Below are 15108 nucleotides of genomic sequence, written 5' to 3'. Positions count from 1 at the left end.
ATCAGGTGCACACTTTACGTCAGCTTCCCTATAGCCTCTCCTCGATGTTTATCGAATGGACGCACATCATCAATTGCGTGCCCCTGTTTTGGAAAGTTTACGAGCGGAGGGGGGTCGCATCGACCCCTCCCCCTGCCAGGCCGTGTTATGAAAAATGCCCAGGGCGAGGGTTAACGCTTGGTGCCTTTTCTGCACTAACTACTATGAAACGAATCACTGCTCTCTTCTGGGCGTCGCCCATCCTATCCGAAATGGCGAACTATGCTACGAATAGAAGCCCGAATCAATCACAGAAGAGACTTAATTAATGGCCACTTACTTAATTTGCGTAAGTGGACATCCCAATAACACATCATTTAACACACCGCCTTGCAGGCCAAAATTCCAACTCCTCATTGTTCGGCCCGAAACTTTTTGAACGCCCCTCGTAGTTACGAGCTTCAGTTTTCGGGGTCTGATGCGGTAATGACCTGGCGTTGAACCCTGGGGAATCAGGCTGCATCACCCACTCAAATCAATATACCTATGGCCTATTCTGGAGCACCGCGGCACCTTCCGAAGTCGGTGTAGGGCCTCCAGGGGCTGGTGTGGAGACGGATCGGGGTCTATTAGGGGCGGTCGCGTGGTATGCGGGACTCAGAGGCAGTTATGGACCTCTATAACCAATTGCGTTTTCGAGCCTCTTAAAATCCATTAAGGACCGGAGTCCTAGACACGTGAAACCTCATTGTCAGCTACATGCACCTACTGTGGCTAGAACCTTATTTATGTACTTGCATATGTGCTTATTTAATATTTGCTTATCTGTTTATTTTGATTTTTTATCAACTGATATGTGACAAAAGATTGGTAGGGCTCAGCGAACATTGGTAGGGCCCAAATAAACATTGGTAAGGCTCGGGCCCTACCAGGCCTATACAAAACGACGCCCCTGTTGGTATTTGATTTCTACAGCCCAAAATATTGTTGGGTGTGTACAGCAAACTGAATGGAAGTGATGTGTACAAACATTTGAAGTATTTTCTGGACTGCTTGCAGTTAGAACTTGTTTGCTTTGTTGTAGGTGACAAGATAAGAAATTGAAGCAAGACTGACCAGCGACCAGTATGCTACAGAATAGGTAGCCCAATCTGCAGGAATATTAGAATTCGAAAGTGGAATTGGGACTTAGGAACTGGAAACTGCATCAACCATGTTTGCCAAAGTAGGTACCTATGTACCTAGTCCTACTAGGTAGCTGCTTGAATCTTTGGTCAAGGCTACTATGCTGCTTAATACAATTGTGGTATGCGGCATATTCATTTTATCATAGCTTTGAGTCAAATAATCAACAAATGCCTATAGTGAGTCATGGGTTGAATGAAATAAGTTCAATAAAAATGTCGTGTGAGTCATGAGTTGATTTGAATCGATTCATCAAAATGTGTGAGTCATGAGTTGATTCGAATCATTCCGTTGGCTAGTTGCTCGAGTCATGAGTTGATTCGAATCATTTTATCGAGGAACTTGATGAGTCATGAGTTGATTCGAATCAATTAAATTTAACATCATGAGTCGTTTGATGAATCGATTCAAATTTCCAGACTCAAACAAAGAATCGACTAAAAAAAAATTTGAGTCGTTTACAAGTCTGCGTAACGCCTGCTTAGGCTGTGCCGCCGTGCGACGGCGCGGGCGGGACAGTCTACGCTCCCGGCGGGGCGGGCCATTCCGTCCACAAGTATTCAGACTGCCGGCGGCCGGCTGACGGAGCAGAGCTCATTGCCGGGACGGCGGCGGCTCTGTGGTGACCCGTCAGAGCCGACCACGTGACGCCGCCGCCTCCGCCGTGCCGCAGCTGGGACCCGGGACGGCCGGACCCAGAGGTCGGCCGCCGCCCATCCAAACATTCCTACCAGCGGCGCGTGCTGCTGCACCGGCGGGCTCTGCCGTCCCTCAGATACATCTCCGTATAAAACATGGGCGAGAACCGTGCATATCGCCCTCTCTTGGGAACATTGTGTGTATCGGTTTGAGTAGTTGTTAAACGCTTTTGACCTTTTTAAATGCCTGGCCTGATCCTTACGTAATGTATCCTTATACGGGTGTCCCAAAAGTAAGGTCATGATTTAAAACTTAAATATCTCGAGAAGTAAGAGTCCGAATCACTTCCAATTTTAGCACGTGCAAGGTACATCCATAAAATTATTTTATTGCATGCTTAAACCATTTTTGATCATAACTACACCGAGCAGTAGGCATAAAACTGAGAAGGTCGAAATTCAACTCTTAGAGAGGGTCCGTCATTAAAACAAAGGGTAAATACCGCCCAGTTTTCGGCCCTAAGCAGACCCTATCAGCTCGCCCTATCTCTGAACTCATGCATAGTTTCGCCTCAACCGGTAAAACGTCAGAAAAAAGGTATAATGTACGCAAAGGGCATGTATACTTAGCCCCCTGTGCATCGAGGTCCTGAGGACGACAGCGGGAATCGGGTGAAAATAAATCAAGAGAGGTGGCCGAGAGTCCTCCCAGTGGTTCTTCCGCTCGTCGCAACGCAGCTGTGCCGACACCATCAACCAGTAGTGGTTTCAGCAGGATGGAGACTATGCTTGCACCGTCCTGAAGATCATGCATTGTCTCCGAGAGTGTATGTGAGATCGCGTAATTTTCAGTCAGGGCAACGCCATTGAATGGCCTCCGCGGTCACCTGACGTTACACCTTCATATTTTTATTCTCTGGGTACACAACGGAAAGGTTGTCTTTAAGGACAACCCAACGAGCCGGGAAGAACTAAAGGATGATCCCTCCGAGCAAACATAAGCGGCATCTCACCAGAGAATCGCTCCAGAATAGTGGAGGAAGTAAAACGCAGTCTATTCGTGCCCGCGACCCGAAATGGTAGCCATGCAGAAAAGCAGCAAATGTGGGGCTACGAGCCAATGTATTGACTCATATGTATATCAATAAAATTTATAAAATGCTCTTTCATATGATGTCCTATTTATTTCTATCCATCGCGTATTTTTGGCGGTGTGGCCAAAACAAATGATGACCTTACTTTTGGGACACCCTGTAAACTGAAAGGGCCTAGGATGTTACATTTCGGCATGAATGAGCGTTCGCAAGATCTTTGTCTGCGGCCCCGCTTGAGTCTTCACGTGGTAATGGCTCACGTTAGCATGTTGTTGCATTACATATAACCTGTCCTCTTCGGAACCGTTCCACCAGTTAAGCAAGCAGAAACAGATTTGTGCAAATAGGTAACATGACCTCTGGAGAATAGGGTGAGATGGATGACAGAGTCAACAAAGCAAAACAATGCAGTGCTTGAGCAATAAGCATTTGCAAGCAAAGTCGTCTAACATGACAAACAAAAGGCTCGCAAAATGCTCATTGTTCAGTCTTTCGAATATCTTTCATATCTGTTTGCCAAACCCAACGACAACCAATTGCAATAAAGCCTCGTGTGGAATGTAAGGCATATAGGCATGTAAGACGGCGTGCCTAGGTATCGTAGAAACGAGTTGCCATGGCATCATAGGGATGTTGCTGTCGTAGACGCGGTGACATTTCTGATCATTCGACAAACATGTAGCTCCAAATTCGCATTGCTCTTGGTGAGGAATTAATTCTTCTTGTGTACCGGAAAATGTCAGGTAAAGCAATAAATGAACGGTGGGAGCCGGAGCAGTGTCATTTTAATGACTTACATGTCAGTTAAGAAAGTATCAGGCTTAGCTTTGAGTATTGCGTTTGAATGATATTATATTCTTATGCTTTATAGCATTTTGTATTCGAATTGTGTATTTTTTTTCCTGGAAGCCTTGAGGTTCATTAAGTCTAGCAGACAATAAGGTATTTCGTAAATTCCTAGCATTGGGCGTCATACTTGCTCGGGGTGCCTAAGACGGTTCTCCCCTCATACCTCCTAGGCATATCGTAAAATTGATGTATACGTTATACACCAGCCACATGGGAAGTTGTGCTAGTGAATATTTAACAATGAATTTGTTAAATGGTTCGGATCTTCAAACTTTTAACCCTCGCCGGCCGAGGGGGGGGGGGTGCCGCCCCCCCCCATAGGGTTTTTTCGCGATGGCTCCGAACACGCTGGCGATAGAGAGCTGAAACTTGGCATACCTGACCTTTGATCCAAGCCGGATCTTTTGACACCAACCGCATTTTCGGGTCAGGTCAGGTCACTGACCTATGACGTCATAAGTGAACCTCTGCACGGTCTTCAGATGTCGCAACTTCGCAACGCCCTCACTGCCAGAGGAGATGTCACAGGGAAATGAAACTTGCAGGATCTAGTATCCATTATGAGTCCCACAACTTGTATATCTCGGATTTTTCCTAAAGGTCATATGAGGTCAGGTCATTTTCGTGACCTCACCATTATAAGTCGATGGGGAAAAATTCAAACTGCTATTCTGGCGCCGGGAACGATCTCCAACTATCTCAAGCACACAGAATCGTGATTTGATGCACTCCTTGCAAGGTTAGATGCGTCACTTTTGCAATGTTGACCTTGCGTGACGTCATTTATGACGTCATCAAGGTCAAATTAGTTTTTCGTCAATACCTCTTGATCAAATTGAGCTAGCGAGTCGGGAAAGGCACCAATGGACTCAGGAAGGCCTGCCGAATCGAATGATATGCGACATGACCTCTTTCGACCAACTTCGTGACCTGGGGGTGCTGACCTGACCTTGACCTGAGGTCAACACCCCAAGTTGACCTGACCCGGACAAAAAGTATATCATTCGACGCGCCTGAGCGAGGCAAACACGATGCTGCCAAAATCGGCGCTCTGCGGCCGTTTTTTTGCGAAGTTATTCACCAAAAACTGAACCGTACCCTGGGGCACTTGACCTGACCTCAGAGGTCACCGGTTGACCTAGGACCTTAAAATCGGGTACCAATCTCTGCGTCTCGTAACGGCGCACACGCTCGTTTTTTCCGCGACGCGCTAGCTCCACCAGGGGCGAAACGGCGAGGGGGGGTCGTACCCGCCCCCCCCCCCCCCCTCGGCCGGCGCGTATGTAGAAAACCAATAGGTCCGGCGAGGGTTAACCGATTGGGAGAGTTTTTTTTTGTAGCCAGGGTTCGCTAGTAGAACACCGAAAAGAATGTAAAATCTGAAGTTGCTGGGAGAACATCAGGAGGTGCGAGTGCCGTGTAGCCGTGTACCGTGTAACCACGAGGGAGTTACTGGGAGGTCACACAGCGGAGACTGGGAGGTCGCCGCGGGTCAGTAGACTGCGCTCTGCTCCGGCCGTCAGTCGGCCGCGTGCCTGTGGCACCTGTCGCGGGACTCATACCGAGAGGCGAGCCAGCTCAGGGTATAAGCCAGCTCAGCCGCCGCCGGCCGGTAGTTGGGTGACAGGTGCCTTCAGAGCTCGGCCGAATGGGCCGGTCGTCGGGCGGGACGCTGTGTAGATCGGCGTTTCCCCGTCAACGGGAGGCTGCCAGATCGCGATGGAAAGCTACAGCAGCGCGCTGCGCGCATGGAGATTACCATCACCGCCGCAGATAGCCTGGTAACCAATACCCATGCTGACAGACAAGCCACAAGCTTAATTGATGTGGTTGCGGTACCCAACAAAAAAGTAAATATTCGGCATATGGAAAACTGAGGTATGTGAACTCGTATTACGCAAAAACGTCGGGCTGGTATTGAACGATGACGGAAGCCAATCAGAGTAAATGTGCACCAGTTATGTTTTGTGCTGTAATTCCATTTATGCTGTAAGTATGATAGAACAAGCCGTACATATTCGTAAACCAGCAATACAGTGGTATGCAGCAATACAGTGTACGGTATCCCAAGCCGCGAGAGATTTTACCGATGCTTTGTGTTGCCACCAATAATAGTTTCGAGGGAAATGTTTCGCAGACTTCTGCTGCACATCTCCTTTTATGACTTTTTCTGCGTTTATACAACTTCATTTTTTTTTTTACTGGTTATTATATTTTTTTTGCATCGCAGGATTTTTTTCACAAACGCGATTTACACGCACGCACACCCACACAAGGACACATACACCCATACACACGGAGGAGGTCGGGGCCGTTCCGCAGTCGGTGCCGCTCCCTGACGCGGCGGTCACAGCGCCCCGCCGGCTTCCTCCACACTGACCACTTGCTCGCAAAGGTCTTTGTGCAGGTAGAAGAAGATGTTGCCGTTCCTCTGGTGTCCGGCCTCGCCCAGAACGTCGGCCTCGTCCACACAGCTGACGCGCCGATCGTCGTAGTGGAACCACCTGTCCCTGCCGACGCTGTACACATCCGACACGTAGTGCCCAGAGTGCGTGGCGCTGCCGTAGTGGCTGACGACGCCCACCAGCCGGTAGGTAAAGTCGCCGGCCAGGTCCACTGAGCGGGGAGACTGGCCGTCTTCCACGCAGAGCTCCGATAGGTGTGCCTGCTCCGAGGCGTCGGCCGGCGCTCCCTCCAGCGACCTCATTATGGCTTCCTGGAGCTCGCGGTCTTTGCTCTCGCAGGTCCGCGCCGGTTTGAACTTGGAGTCGGCGTCCAGCACCACCAGCTCGGCCTGCGCTGGCGGCGGCTGCGGCGGCTCGGCACCGGTCGCCGGTGACGGGGGACGCACCGGTGCCGCGGCTCCGGCCGTCACCGGCGAGTCGGCGGCGGCGGACTCCGGCAAGCCGGCGGTGGCCGGCACTGGTGACAGTCCACGGGCAGCGGGCGGCGGCGACGGACCCGAGCTGGGCGCCTCAAGAGTCACTCTTTGAAGTCGGATAGGATGCACAGGGCAGGCTTTGTGCACTTCCACTCTGGGGGCCGGGTGACGTCGTCCGCGACATGTTCGTTCAGCGAAAGGAGCTTGGGAATGCCGACGTTGGAGCAGATTTTCTTCGATTCCTCCCCAAGGAAGACGTACCGGTTAAGCTGGACTATCAGCGTCCTGGGCAGCTGGCTGATTTTGGTGGTGACGCGGCCTCGTCATGGCGGCAGTGCTGACAGAGCAGCTCGCGCCGGTCAGGCCGCATGCACAGCCGCAGCGCGTCCTGCAGCGTGGGCGTCTCTGTGCCCTGGCGGCGCGGCACGCTGACAAACCAGCATATGTTCTCTTGCTGTTTCAGCACCGTTTCATGGCACTTGGTGCACATGTAGCTCTCGACGGTCTGATACTGAAAGTTGTCTCGCACAAGGTTATCGGTCGGCCGCCGCGCGTCGATTTCACCGCGCGACAACTTCATTTGATTTTCGATGTTTCATTAATTGATACGATCAAGTAGAAAGTATAACAGAATTAGCAAAACCAGAAACGGCGGCGGTGGCGATTCCGTATTTCGATTGCAGGCTGTTTGAGACCTCCTCTTTGTTTCCACTTTGTTTCATCAGCGCTACAGGAAGCGATAGCCAACTGCTGTGCAATTCTATTTTGAACATACTCGCTCCTTTTTATTCATTTCCGAGCTTATGTGGCTTGCCACTACGTCTCAAATACCGCTTTGTTGCTGGTTCTGGATACCTACTGGCATAGATAACATGATTCATGTTATCTATGCTACAGGCGATGCGCATCCGGTGCTACTAAGACGCATCATCGGTCTAGTCTGGAACAGGAATTATCATACGGGAAGTTCGTCTTTGCCTTTTCCGAACACTCATTATTATGGACATCGGGCTCAACTTGTTGCAGACATCGATTCTCTAGGGCATCTGATCCGAAACTTTTCAGGCTACCGAAGAATAGCCTTTGGCTCTATAGCTGACGGCCAGAACCTGTTTTCTCAGCATTGACTTCCAGCGGTTGCACTCAGTTGCGAAACTTTCGGTTTTGAGTACCAAGGAATGCGTACTTGTCCTGGGAAGCAAACCAGTTTAGGTCAGACGATGGCGATCGGGCTAGTCTTCCTTTGGCTATGTCGCGTTGCATCTAACGTTACTGTCACTTCTGTGCAGTAGCAAGCTACACATAAACCCAGTGATGAGTGACCAGCAGCCCGAGGCCGGCGGTCCGGGCGCCGGTGTGCCGTGTCGCTCGACTGACGACCGTCTCCGTGTCGACAGGGGACAAGATCGCGCACTGGCAGGGCGGCGCAGATGTGGACCAGGGCCTGGCCGCCGACTTCGACGACTCCCTCTCCGGCCTGGGCGTCAACCTGTCGTCCACCACGTACAACATGAGGTGGGTCAGCCGCTGTCCCATCAAATCATCATCATGAGTAAGGCGGTAACGTGTCCGAGCGGCGGCCTTGCGATCCGTTTGAAGCGGCCGCTGGGGTAAGCTGTGGTGGTTGTTGATGAAGCTCCTTCCTTTCAGCCGTAAGCTCCTGACGGGGATTATTGATGTGTTGGAAGAGACAAGAGTGAGCCACACTGACACTACAGAATGAACAGTTTTGGGGATATTACAGTCGCACTTGCCGCTCCACCATTTGCCGATTGACGCTGGAGGCTCTAGTATCGATGCTGGCTGTGCCGGTCCCTGCCGACACGATGGGACAGGGACGGGGCTGAGTGCCAGGTCGGTGTCCCGCAGCGAGTCGCCGGAGGCCGCGCCGCCGTCGGACGGACTGCCGGCCACCCGTGTCTCGGCTGCGTAAATGTGTGATTGGATATCCGCCGCGGCCTGACTCCGGCTCGGACCACCGTGAGGGGCGACCTGGGGCAGCGGGCAATAGAGATGACGCACGCTTGTCATCCGGCCGCCCCTCCCCATCCAGCCCCCTTCCCCCCCACCGCCCGCACCGCTGTTGTATTGCCGGGGGAAATTCTGCACGAAGAAACTTCCCCGGGGACCCGTCAGCATAAAAAGCATTTGTGATCAAAGCTGGATATGTAGGAATGCGCGGTGGGTAAGTAAATGCACAAATTTTCTAGCAAAACACTAATGCACTGGTATTCCGTGCGGAATGAGACATTCCGTCAATCAATTAAAGGTGATGTTAAGGTGATGCAGAGACGATTTGTTATGGGGACAGAGTACGCGGACAATATCCGGCTCGGTTTATAGTAAACAGTATTAAAGCCGGCGCCCCTCGGTGCTCTAATAGTGCAGTAGGAGCTCTGTTGGGTGCGTTTACGTGCAGTGTGCTTGCTGTGTGACTTGTGCCACGTCTATGTGCCGTGTACCACGTCTCTGTGCCGTTTATCGTTTTTATATACGTGTGCCACATCTGTGCGTGCTGTGTATCGTGTCACAGTGTGCGGTGTGCACTGCAAGCCCCAAAGCCCCAGTAAACAAACAAACAAACAAACGGTGTGCACTGCAAGGTGGCGGCTCTGTGTGCCACGTCTGTGCGTAGATCTGTGCGTACCTGTGAGCAGTTTCTCCGAACTGTTGCCGACTCCTACCGGCTGGTGGCTGTATCCCCACTGACTGTCTGGTGTCCCTGTCCCCGTGTCTCCACTGACTGCCGGGTGTCCCTTTCCCCGTGTCTCCACTGACTGCCCGGTGTCGTGTCCCCGTGCTGTGCCCCCCTGACTGCCCGGTGCCGTGCCCCCGTGCCGTGCCCCCACTGACGGGCCGTTGCCCCTGTCTCCACTGACTGTCTGGTGCCCCTGTCCCCGTGCCCCCACTGACTGCCCGGTGTGGTGTCCCCGTGCTGTGCCCCCACTGACTGCCCGGTGTGGTGTCCCCGTGCTGTGCCCCCACTGACTGCCCGGTGTGGTGTCCCCGTGCCGTGCCCCCACTGACGGGCCGTTGCCCCTGTCTCCACTGACTGTCCGGTGCCCCTGTCCCCGTGCCGTGCCCCCACTGACGGGCCGTTGCCCCTGTCCCCGCTGACTGTCTGGTGTCCCTGTCCCCCGTGCCCCCACTGACGGGCCGTTGTCGTGTCCCCGCTGACGGCCCGGTGTCGTGTCCCCGTGCCGTGCCCCCACTGGCGGGCCGGTGTCGTGTCTCCACTGACTGCCCGGTGCCCCTGTCCCTGTGACCTGTGCCCCTACTGGCGGGCCGATGTCGTGTCCCCCCTGACTGCCTTCTGCGCCCGCGGCTGTTCCAGCGAGGCTCTGCTGGCGCTGCCCAACATATCAAACATGTCCACACTGCTCAAGAATGAGGCCGCTTCATTGCCATCCGATTCAAAGTCAGTGGCCTCACGGTTTCATATAACATCCGCCCTGTAATACGTGGATTAGCACATATGCTTATGTTCACTTTACTGTGCTATTCACTGTGATCTCGACTACTGCCTCTGGTTCACGGCATTGGAGTTGGATGGTAGGTCATAATTGGTGATGGTATTCTTTGCCTTCGTTCTCTTTCTTACTGAATTGATCGTTACAACAGTTTTATTGCGGTGGGCATTGTAGGCGCACTCTGTGTCATTCGCGGGCGGTGGACAGTGGGGTGGGGTTTGGGTGACTGTCTGCGTGTGTGCCGTTCGCAGAGTGGGGCCGGGCGGGACGGTGTCGGCTGACCGTGCGTGTGTGTCCGTGTGCGCTCGCTCAGCTCGCTGCACCAGAACATCGGCGAGACGCTGTCGCCGTCGCTGCTGACGGACGTCTCCAGCGCCGAGGACATCGCCGGCGGCGACGGCGCCTCGCCCGGCCGCCCGGCCGCCGCCGTGGTCGTCGCCGACTCCCAGAAGCGTCAGCATCACAGGTGAGACGTCGCACGTGCGCGCACTGCGAGCCATTGGCGGGCGCGTGCCCCAGACTGCCGGGGGCCCGCCTCCCCAGTCCCATCGCCCGTGTTTTGTGATCGGTACTTATGTTCCATTATGCATTCATGAATCTGTCAGATATGCATGACATCTTCACCTGAATGCTTTATTATTCTAGACATACATTGATAACCTGAGGTGCTCATCTTACGTTGAACCTTTTCAGCGTCATTTTGGCTCGACACAGTCTGAAAGTGCGCGTTGCGTTGTCTTTGTAGCCAACGCAGCGACATACATGGGACGCCGACGCATATAAAACAGTTCGTGTGATGTATGTGGTGGTGGACACAATGCTAGTACGACCGGACATGTGTCCGGTGTCACTGCTGCGTGGGGCCTGCAAAAGCCAGACCATTGATCCAACAGATTTATGCTAATAGTTCGGTAATATCAATTCCATTCAAATCGTAACGGCCTTAAGATAACGCAGTCGATGGTTAATTCGAGCACGGATTATCGGAAAGAACCGAAGGCATGCAATGCGTACTGTCACCAATGAGCAATATTTTATTTTTGTGACCGCTGATAGTTGACAGACTATTTTCATTTGGCCTTACCGCTCTTGTTTGATAGATGAGCCCTTTTTAAAACATGTACCGTAGTGTGTTAATAATACGGGACAGACCAGGCGGGACCAGACCAGGCCAGGCGCGATCTGCAGCGAGCTCGGCCTTGACTTCTGACCTCCGAATCCTTGGGCCGATCTGCGTCAGCCGCTCCCTGTCGCTCTTCAGCTGTGGGAGCCGAGTGCTAGTGAGGCGCTGCTGGTGTGGAGATTACCTGTGTTGAATGGAGTTTGGGTTACGCTCATTTTATAAAACACCTCGATGATCTGTCCGTCTCTCTCAATGGTTTGTCAGCCGGTAACAGCCGTTCGCCGCGCAGGTTTCAGTACGTCCTGAACGCGGCCACCTCGATCGCCACCAAGGTCAACGAAGAGACGCTGACCTACCTCAACCAGGGACAGAGCTACGAAATCCGCATCAAAAAGCTGGGTGACCTCACCTCCTGCAGCGACGCCATTTTTCGGGTGAGCGCTCGTCAGTGACTCCCTGGAAGTAAGTCCGTGACCTTAAGCTGACCTCATTCTGTCTCCAAGGAAGGGCCGGCTGTGGTGGTGGCCAGCTATAAATCCCGGTTGTTTTCCACATGGCTGGCGGTCTCGTATTTCGCCGCGAGTGGCACGCGCCGCTCGCCGTCCGGGTGTGACGGAGACATCAACAGAGGGGCGAGCGGGCACCGGGTCCGCGCACCGGTCCGCCACGTGATGGGACGCCGCGCACCGGCCGTCAGGGCACACTCGGGCCCGCACTTATTACACCATAACGAGTCCACGGAATGTTTACACTATGTCTGACCGACCCGGAGCGACGCCCCAGCCACCGCTCCCCGCGGCAGCCCGGCCAGACCCTCACGGGGGAACACCGCCCACGTGTCCCGCTCCAGCGTGGTAGATGAAGTCAAATCCGAGCGGCTGTGACATAGCAATCCGAAGATTTATCGCGGTCTACCCTTTGACACGTCGTGAGAAATGCAATACAAATGATGAATACATCGGAGATTTATCAGAATTTCCACAGCTCACTTACTGTATTGCCTTTACTGGATATCGGTCCGTAATGTAAATCTGTCTGGCCTGCCCATTTCATGCAGATTTTCGTCAGATGCAAAACTCGGCGCTGGTGGATATCAGTTGTTCATCTGCAATCCGCCGTGATGCTGTCCACTGATCAATGTCAACGTTTTACCCGGCAGACAAAGTTGAAGCTGTGTTTCCATGAGCGGCGACTGCAATACATCGAGAAGGAGCAGCTGGACGCGTGGAGGACCTCTCGGCCCGGCGACCGGCTGCTCGAGGTCGACCTGCCCCTGTCCTACGGTGAGCCGGCGCCCTCCCTGCTCCTCAGGAGCTGACAGCGCAACACTGACCCGCCTGATCTGGGAATTTGTGGTACCGTGTCAGCCGTCTCTGCCTTTAATGCCAATATTGGCTCCTGTTAAAAGGTACAATGCAGCCTGTCCTGTTCTCTCCTTGGAGATATGGGACGAACACAGCGAGAGAACTGTCTCAGCCAGTCGTCCGGACGCCGCCAGCCCGCGTTTTCTGACGATCATCGCTGGGTCACTGAGTCTGGCCCCGGTCCATTCCCTGAGTTGACACGCGTCCTGCCCCGCCGCTCAGCACGGTGCGAGCGCACCGGTCCGCACTCGCGTCATACGAGCACGTGCGGTTCGTCTGCATGAGCGTCCCTGTAAGTTTATGTAGGCGCGTTTAGGAGCGGTACGTTAGTCATGTCCATGTAAATAAGCCACTGGAGAAATTCCACCTCGTGAAGGTAGTTTTCCGCTTGGCCGATGGTGTGCTGCAATATGTACACTTACAGGCTGCCAAAGAGGGGGCTTTGCCACATGGCTGCTCGTAAATTGGTGTTATGGTAATCTTAGGAAACATCATGACTAATGAACTACTATAGAACATCACTTTGACTAGGAGCCATGGATAAGATTCACTTACCCGTGCTTTTTTAGGCTCAAACATTGTCTTATTTGGGACCGGTATCCTAAGGATTTCCTCCAAGATCTTTTGTTGCTTAGAAAAGGGCTATCAGTTTCCGAGATGTGCAAATTTTTAAGAGCATGCTCTCAGAACCGACATATTCTGAACAATCTTTGGGGCGGTTGCACGCACACATGTGTCAGCGTGTGGTTGGCAGGGGGCGTCGGCCCCGGCAGCTGAGGGGGCTGCTCTGCTTGCTGACCGCGGTAGCAGTAACCGTACCGGCAGCTTGCCCAGACCAGCTAGCTGACGTACGATGTTCGTGATCCGAGACAGCTAGTGCAATGCTGCCTATAGCCAGAGTTCGGCAGCCGGTTGTTTGAATGCATACATATTGCATACTTTGGTACACCCCGCTGTGGTTTCAGTCATGCACTTTGCATTGAACCAAAACGGGTCTGAGTCGCGAGCCTGGGTGGCCGCGGGCTCTTACCGCGGGGCCGGACCCTCTGATCAGCAGTGGGTTAGCTGGTGATCGGGCAGGATGCCGCGGTCTCCAGCTCAATGCTACCAGTGGGCGACAGAGGCGGGCCGACGAACAGACCCTCGGTGGTCGCCCCGCGCCACCCGAGAGGCGCGCGATCCGGCTCCCCTACCCTGCAGTAGTATAGTGCACCGAAAGAGTGTACACGACAGATACGAAAGAGTTGAGACAATCGTCAGAATAGCAGGGCCACTCTGCTAGGTGACGGTCACTGGCCGGCCTAACAGCCTACCTGATACCTGTGTTAACCCTCGCCGGCACAGGCCATTTTGAGTCCTTCGACGGCACAAGGGGGGGGGGGGGTTGGTACGACCCCCCCCCCTCGCGTTTGGCCCCTGATCGAGCTAGAGCTTCGCGGAAAAAACGAGCGTGTTGCCCGTCACGAGACGAAGCCGATGATACCCAATTTTAAGGTCCTAGGTCATCGGGTGACCTTCCAGGTCAGGTCAATGACCCGAAAACCGGGAAAATCGGGACCTGTTAGAAAGTCGTAAAGTGTGGCTGCTATGTGGTTTTCCGGGGTGCTGATCACGAATATCGTGTTAGTTTTGATCAGAGATGATGTCTCTAAGCATTTAGACCAGGTCGGGTCAGGTCAGGTGACTCAGGTCAGGTCAACCGGTAGGGGTTGTGACTGGTATTCGTAATACATGTCAATCGCCTCTGACAGCTTCGTAACATGTTACGAAGGCACCAAAACTACTTCGTAAATGTTCAAATGGTTGCTAAATTCGAATTCAGCTCCAAAAACTAGCCTAGAAACATGTAAAACTCGAAAAAGTGAACCGAGGTCACCCAAGGTCACCAAAGGTCAATGACCTGACCTGACCCTCAGGTGACCTTGACACCCACCCTAATGCATGGGAGCAACATCAAATCACATGTTTGAACGTTTGAAACCACGAAAAGCTTGCAAACGCGCGGCTAATGCGAGCCGACATGCGCCGAACCGCGATTTCGGCCAAACATGGTCACAGAAAAGAGGTCACAGGTCAAAGGTCATTGGGGTCAGGGTCATGAAATTTTCAGGGTAGGTGTAAAATTGATCAATGCGAGGGTACTGAAAGTTTCGTCGCGATCGGCCGCTTTTTACGCGAGTTATTCGCGAAAAACCTTAGGGGGGTTGCATCAACCCCCCCCCCCCCTGTGCCGGCTAGGGTTAAGAATCCGTCCGTTCTTTGCGCCGGTAAAAACAGAACAGAAATATAATTGACCTCAGTGCTGTATTGGGGTGCAACAGCTTCGTCACCAACAGGTTGAGAGGTAGTCACCGTATCATTTAACGACCAGGCACGGTAATGATAAGGCACAAATCAAATACAGCTCATTGCTTTCTCACATCCAAGGGACAGCCCCTCTAAATTCGCCGTGAAACGTGCACAGTAACGACAGGCACGATTACATTATACTTGTATCAGGTAAAGGGTGCATTAATGATACATCG

The 15108-nt window shown here is 53.0% G+C and overlaps 1 protein-coding gene across 5 annotated transcripts in view; it reads left to right on the top strand.

Moving 5' to 3' along the window:
- The window catches only part of LOC122367058 (upstream-binding protein 1-like), a 106234-nt gene that overhangs the window by 79863 nt on the left and 11263 nt on the right, over positions 1 to 15108 (top strand). For all 5 annotated transcript variants that reach the window (XR_006253988.1, XM_043339836.1, XM_043339837.1 and 2 more), the window contains 5 exons: positions 8024 to 8141; positions 9961 to 10044; positions 10410 to 10562; positions 11509 to 11653; positions 12379 to 12502. Coding sequence is in view for 4 of the 5 variants with exons in the window: in XM_043339836.1 (XP_043195771.1) it covers positions 8024 to 8141; positions 9961 to 10044; positions 10410 to 10562; positions 11509 to 11653; positions 12379 to 12502 (624 nt within the window). In the remaining variant the exon portion in view is untranslated. The remainder of the gene's footprint in view (positions 1 to 8023; positions 8142 to 9960; positions 10045 to 10409; positions 10563 to 11508; positions 11654 to 12378; positions 12503 to 15108) is intronic.

Source organism: Amphibalanus amphitrite, unplaced genomic scaffold (genome assembly GCF_019059575.1).
Source record: "Amphibalanus amphitrite isolate SeventyFive unplaced genomic scaffold, NRLGWU_Aamphi_draft 000847F_arrow, whole genome shotgun sequence".
NCBI classification, from domain to species: domain Eukaryota; kingdom Metazoa; phylum Arthropoda; class Thecostraca; order Balanomorpha; family Balanidae; genus Amphibalanus; species Amphibalanus amphitrite.
Note: the sequence above shows the minus strand (reverse complement) of the source record. Positions and strands in the feature narration are given on the sequence as shown.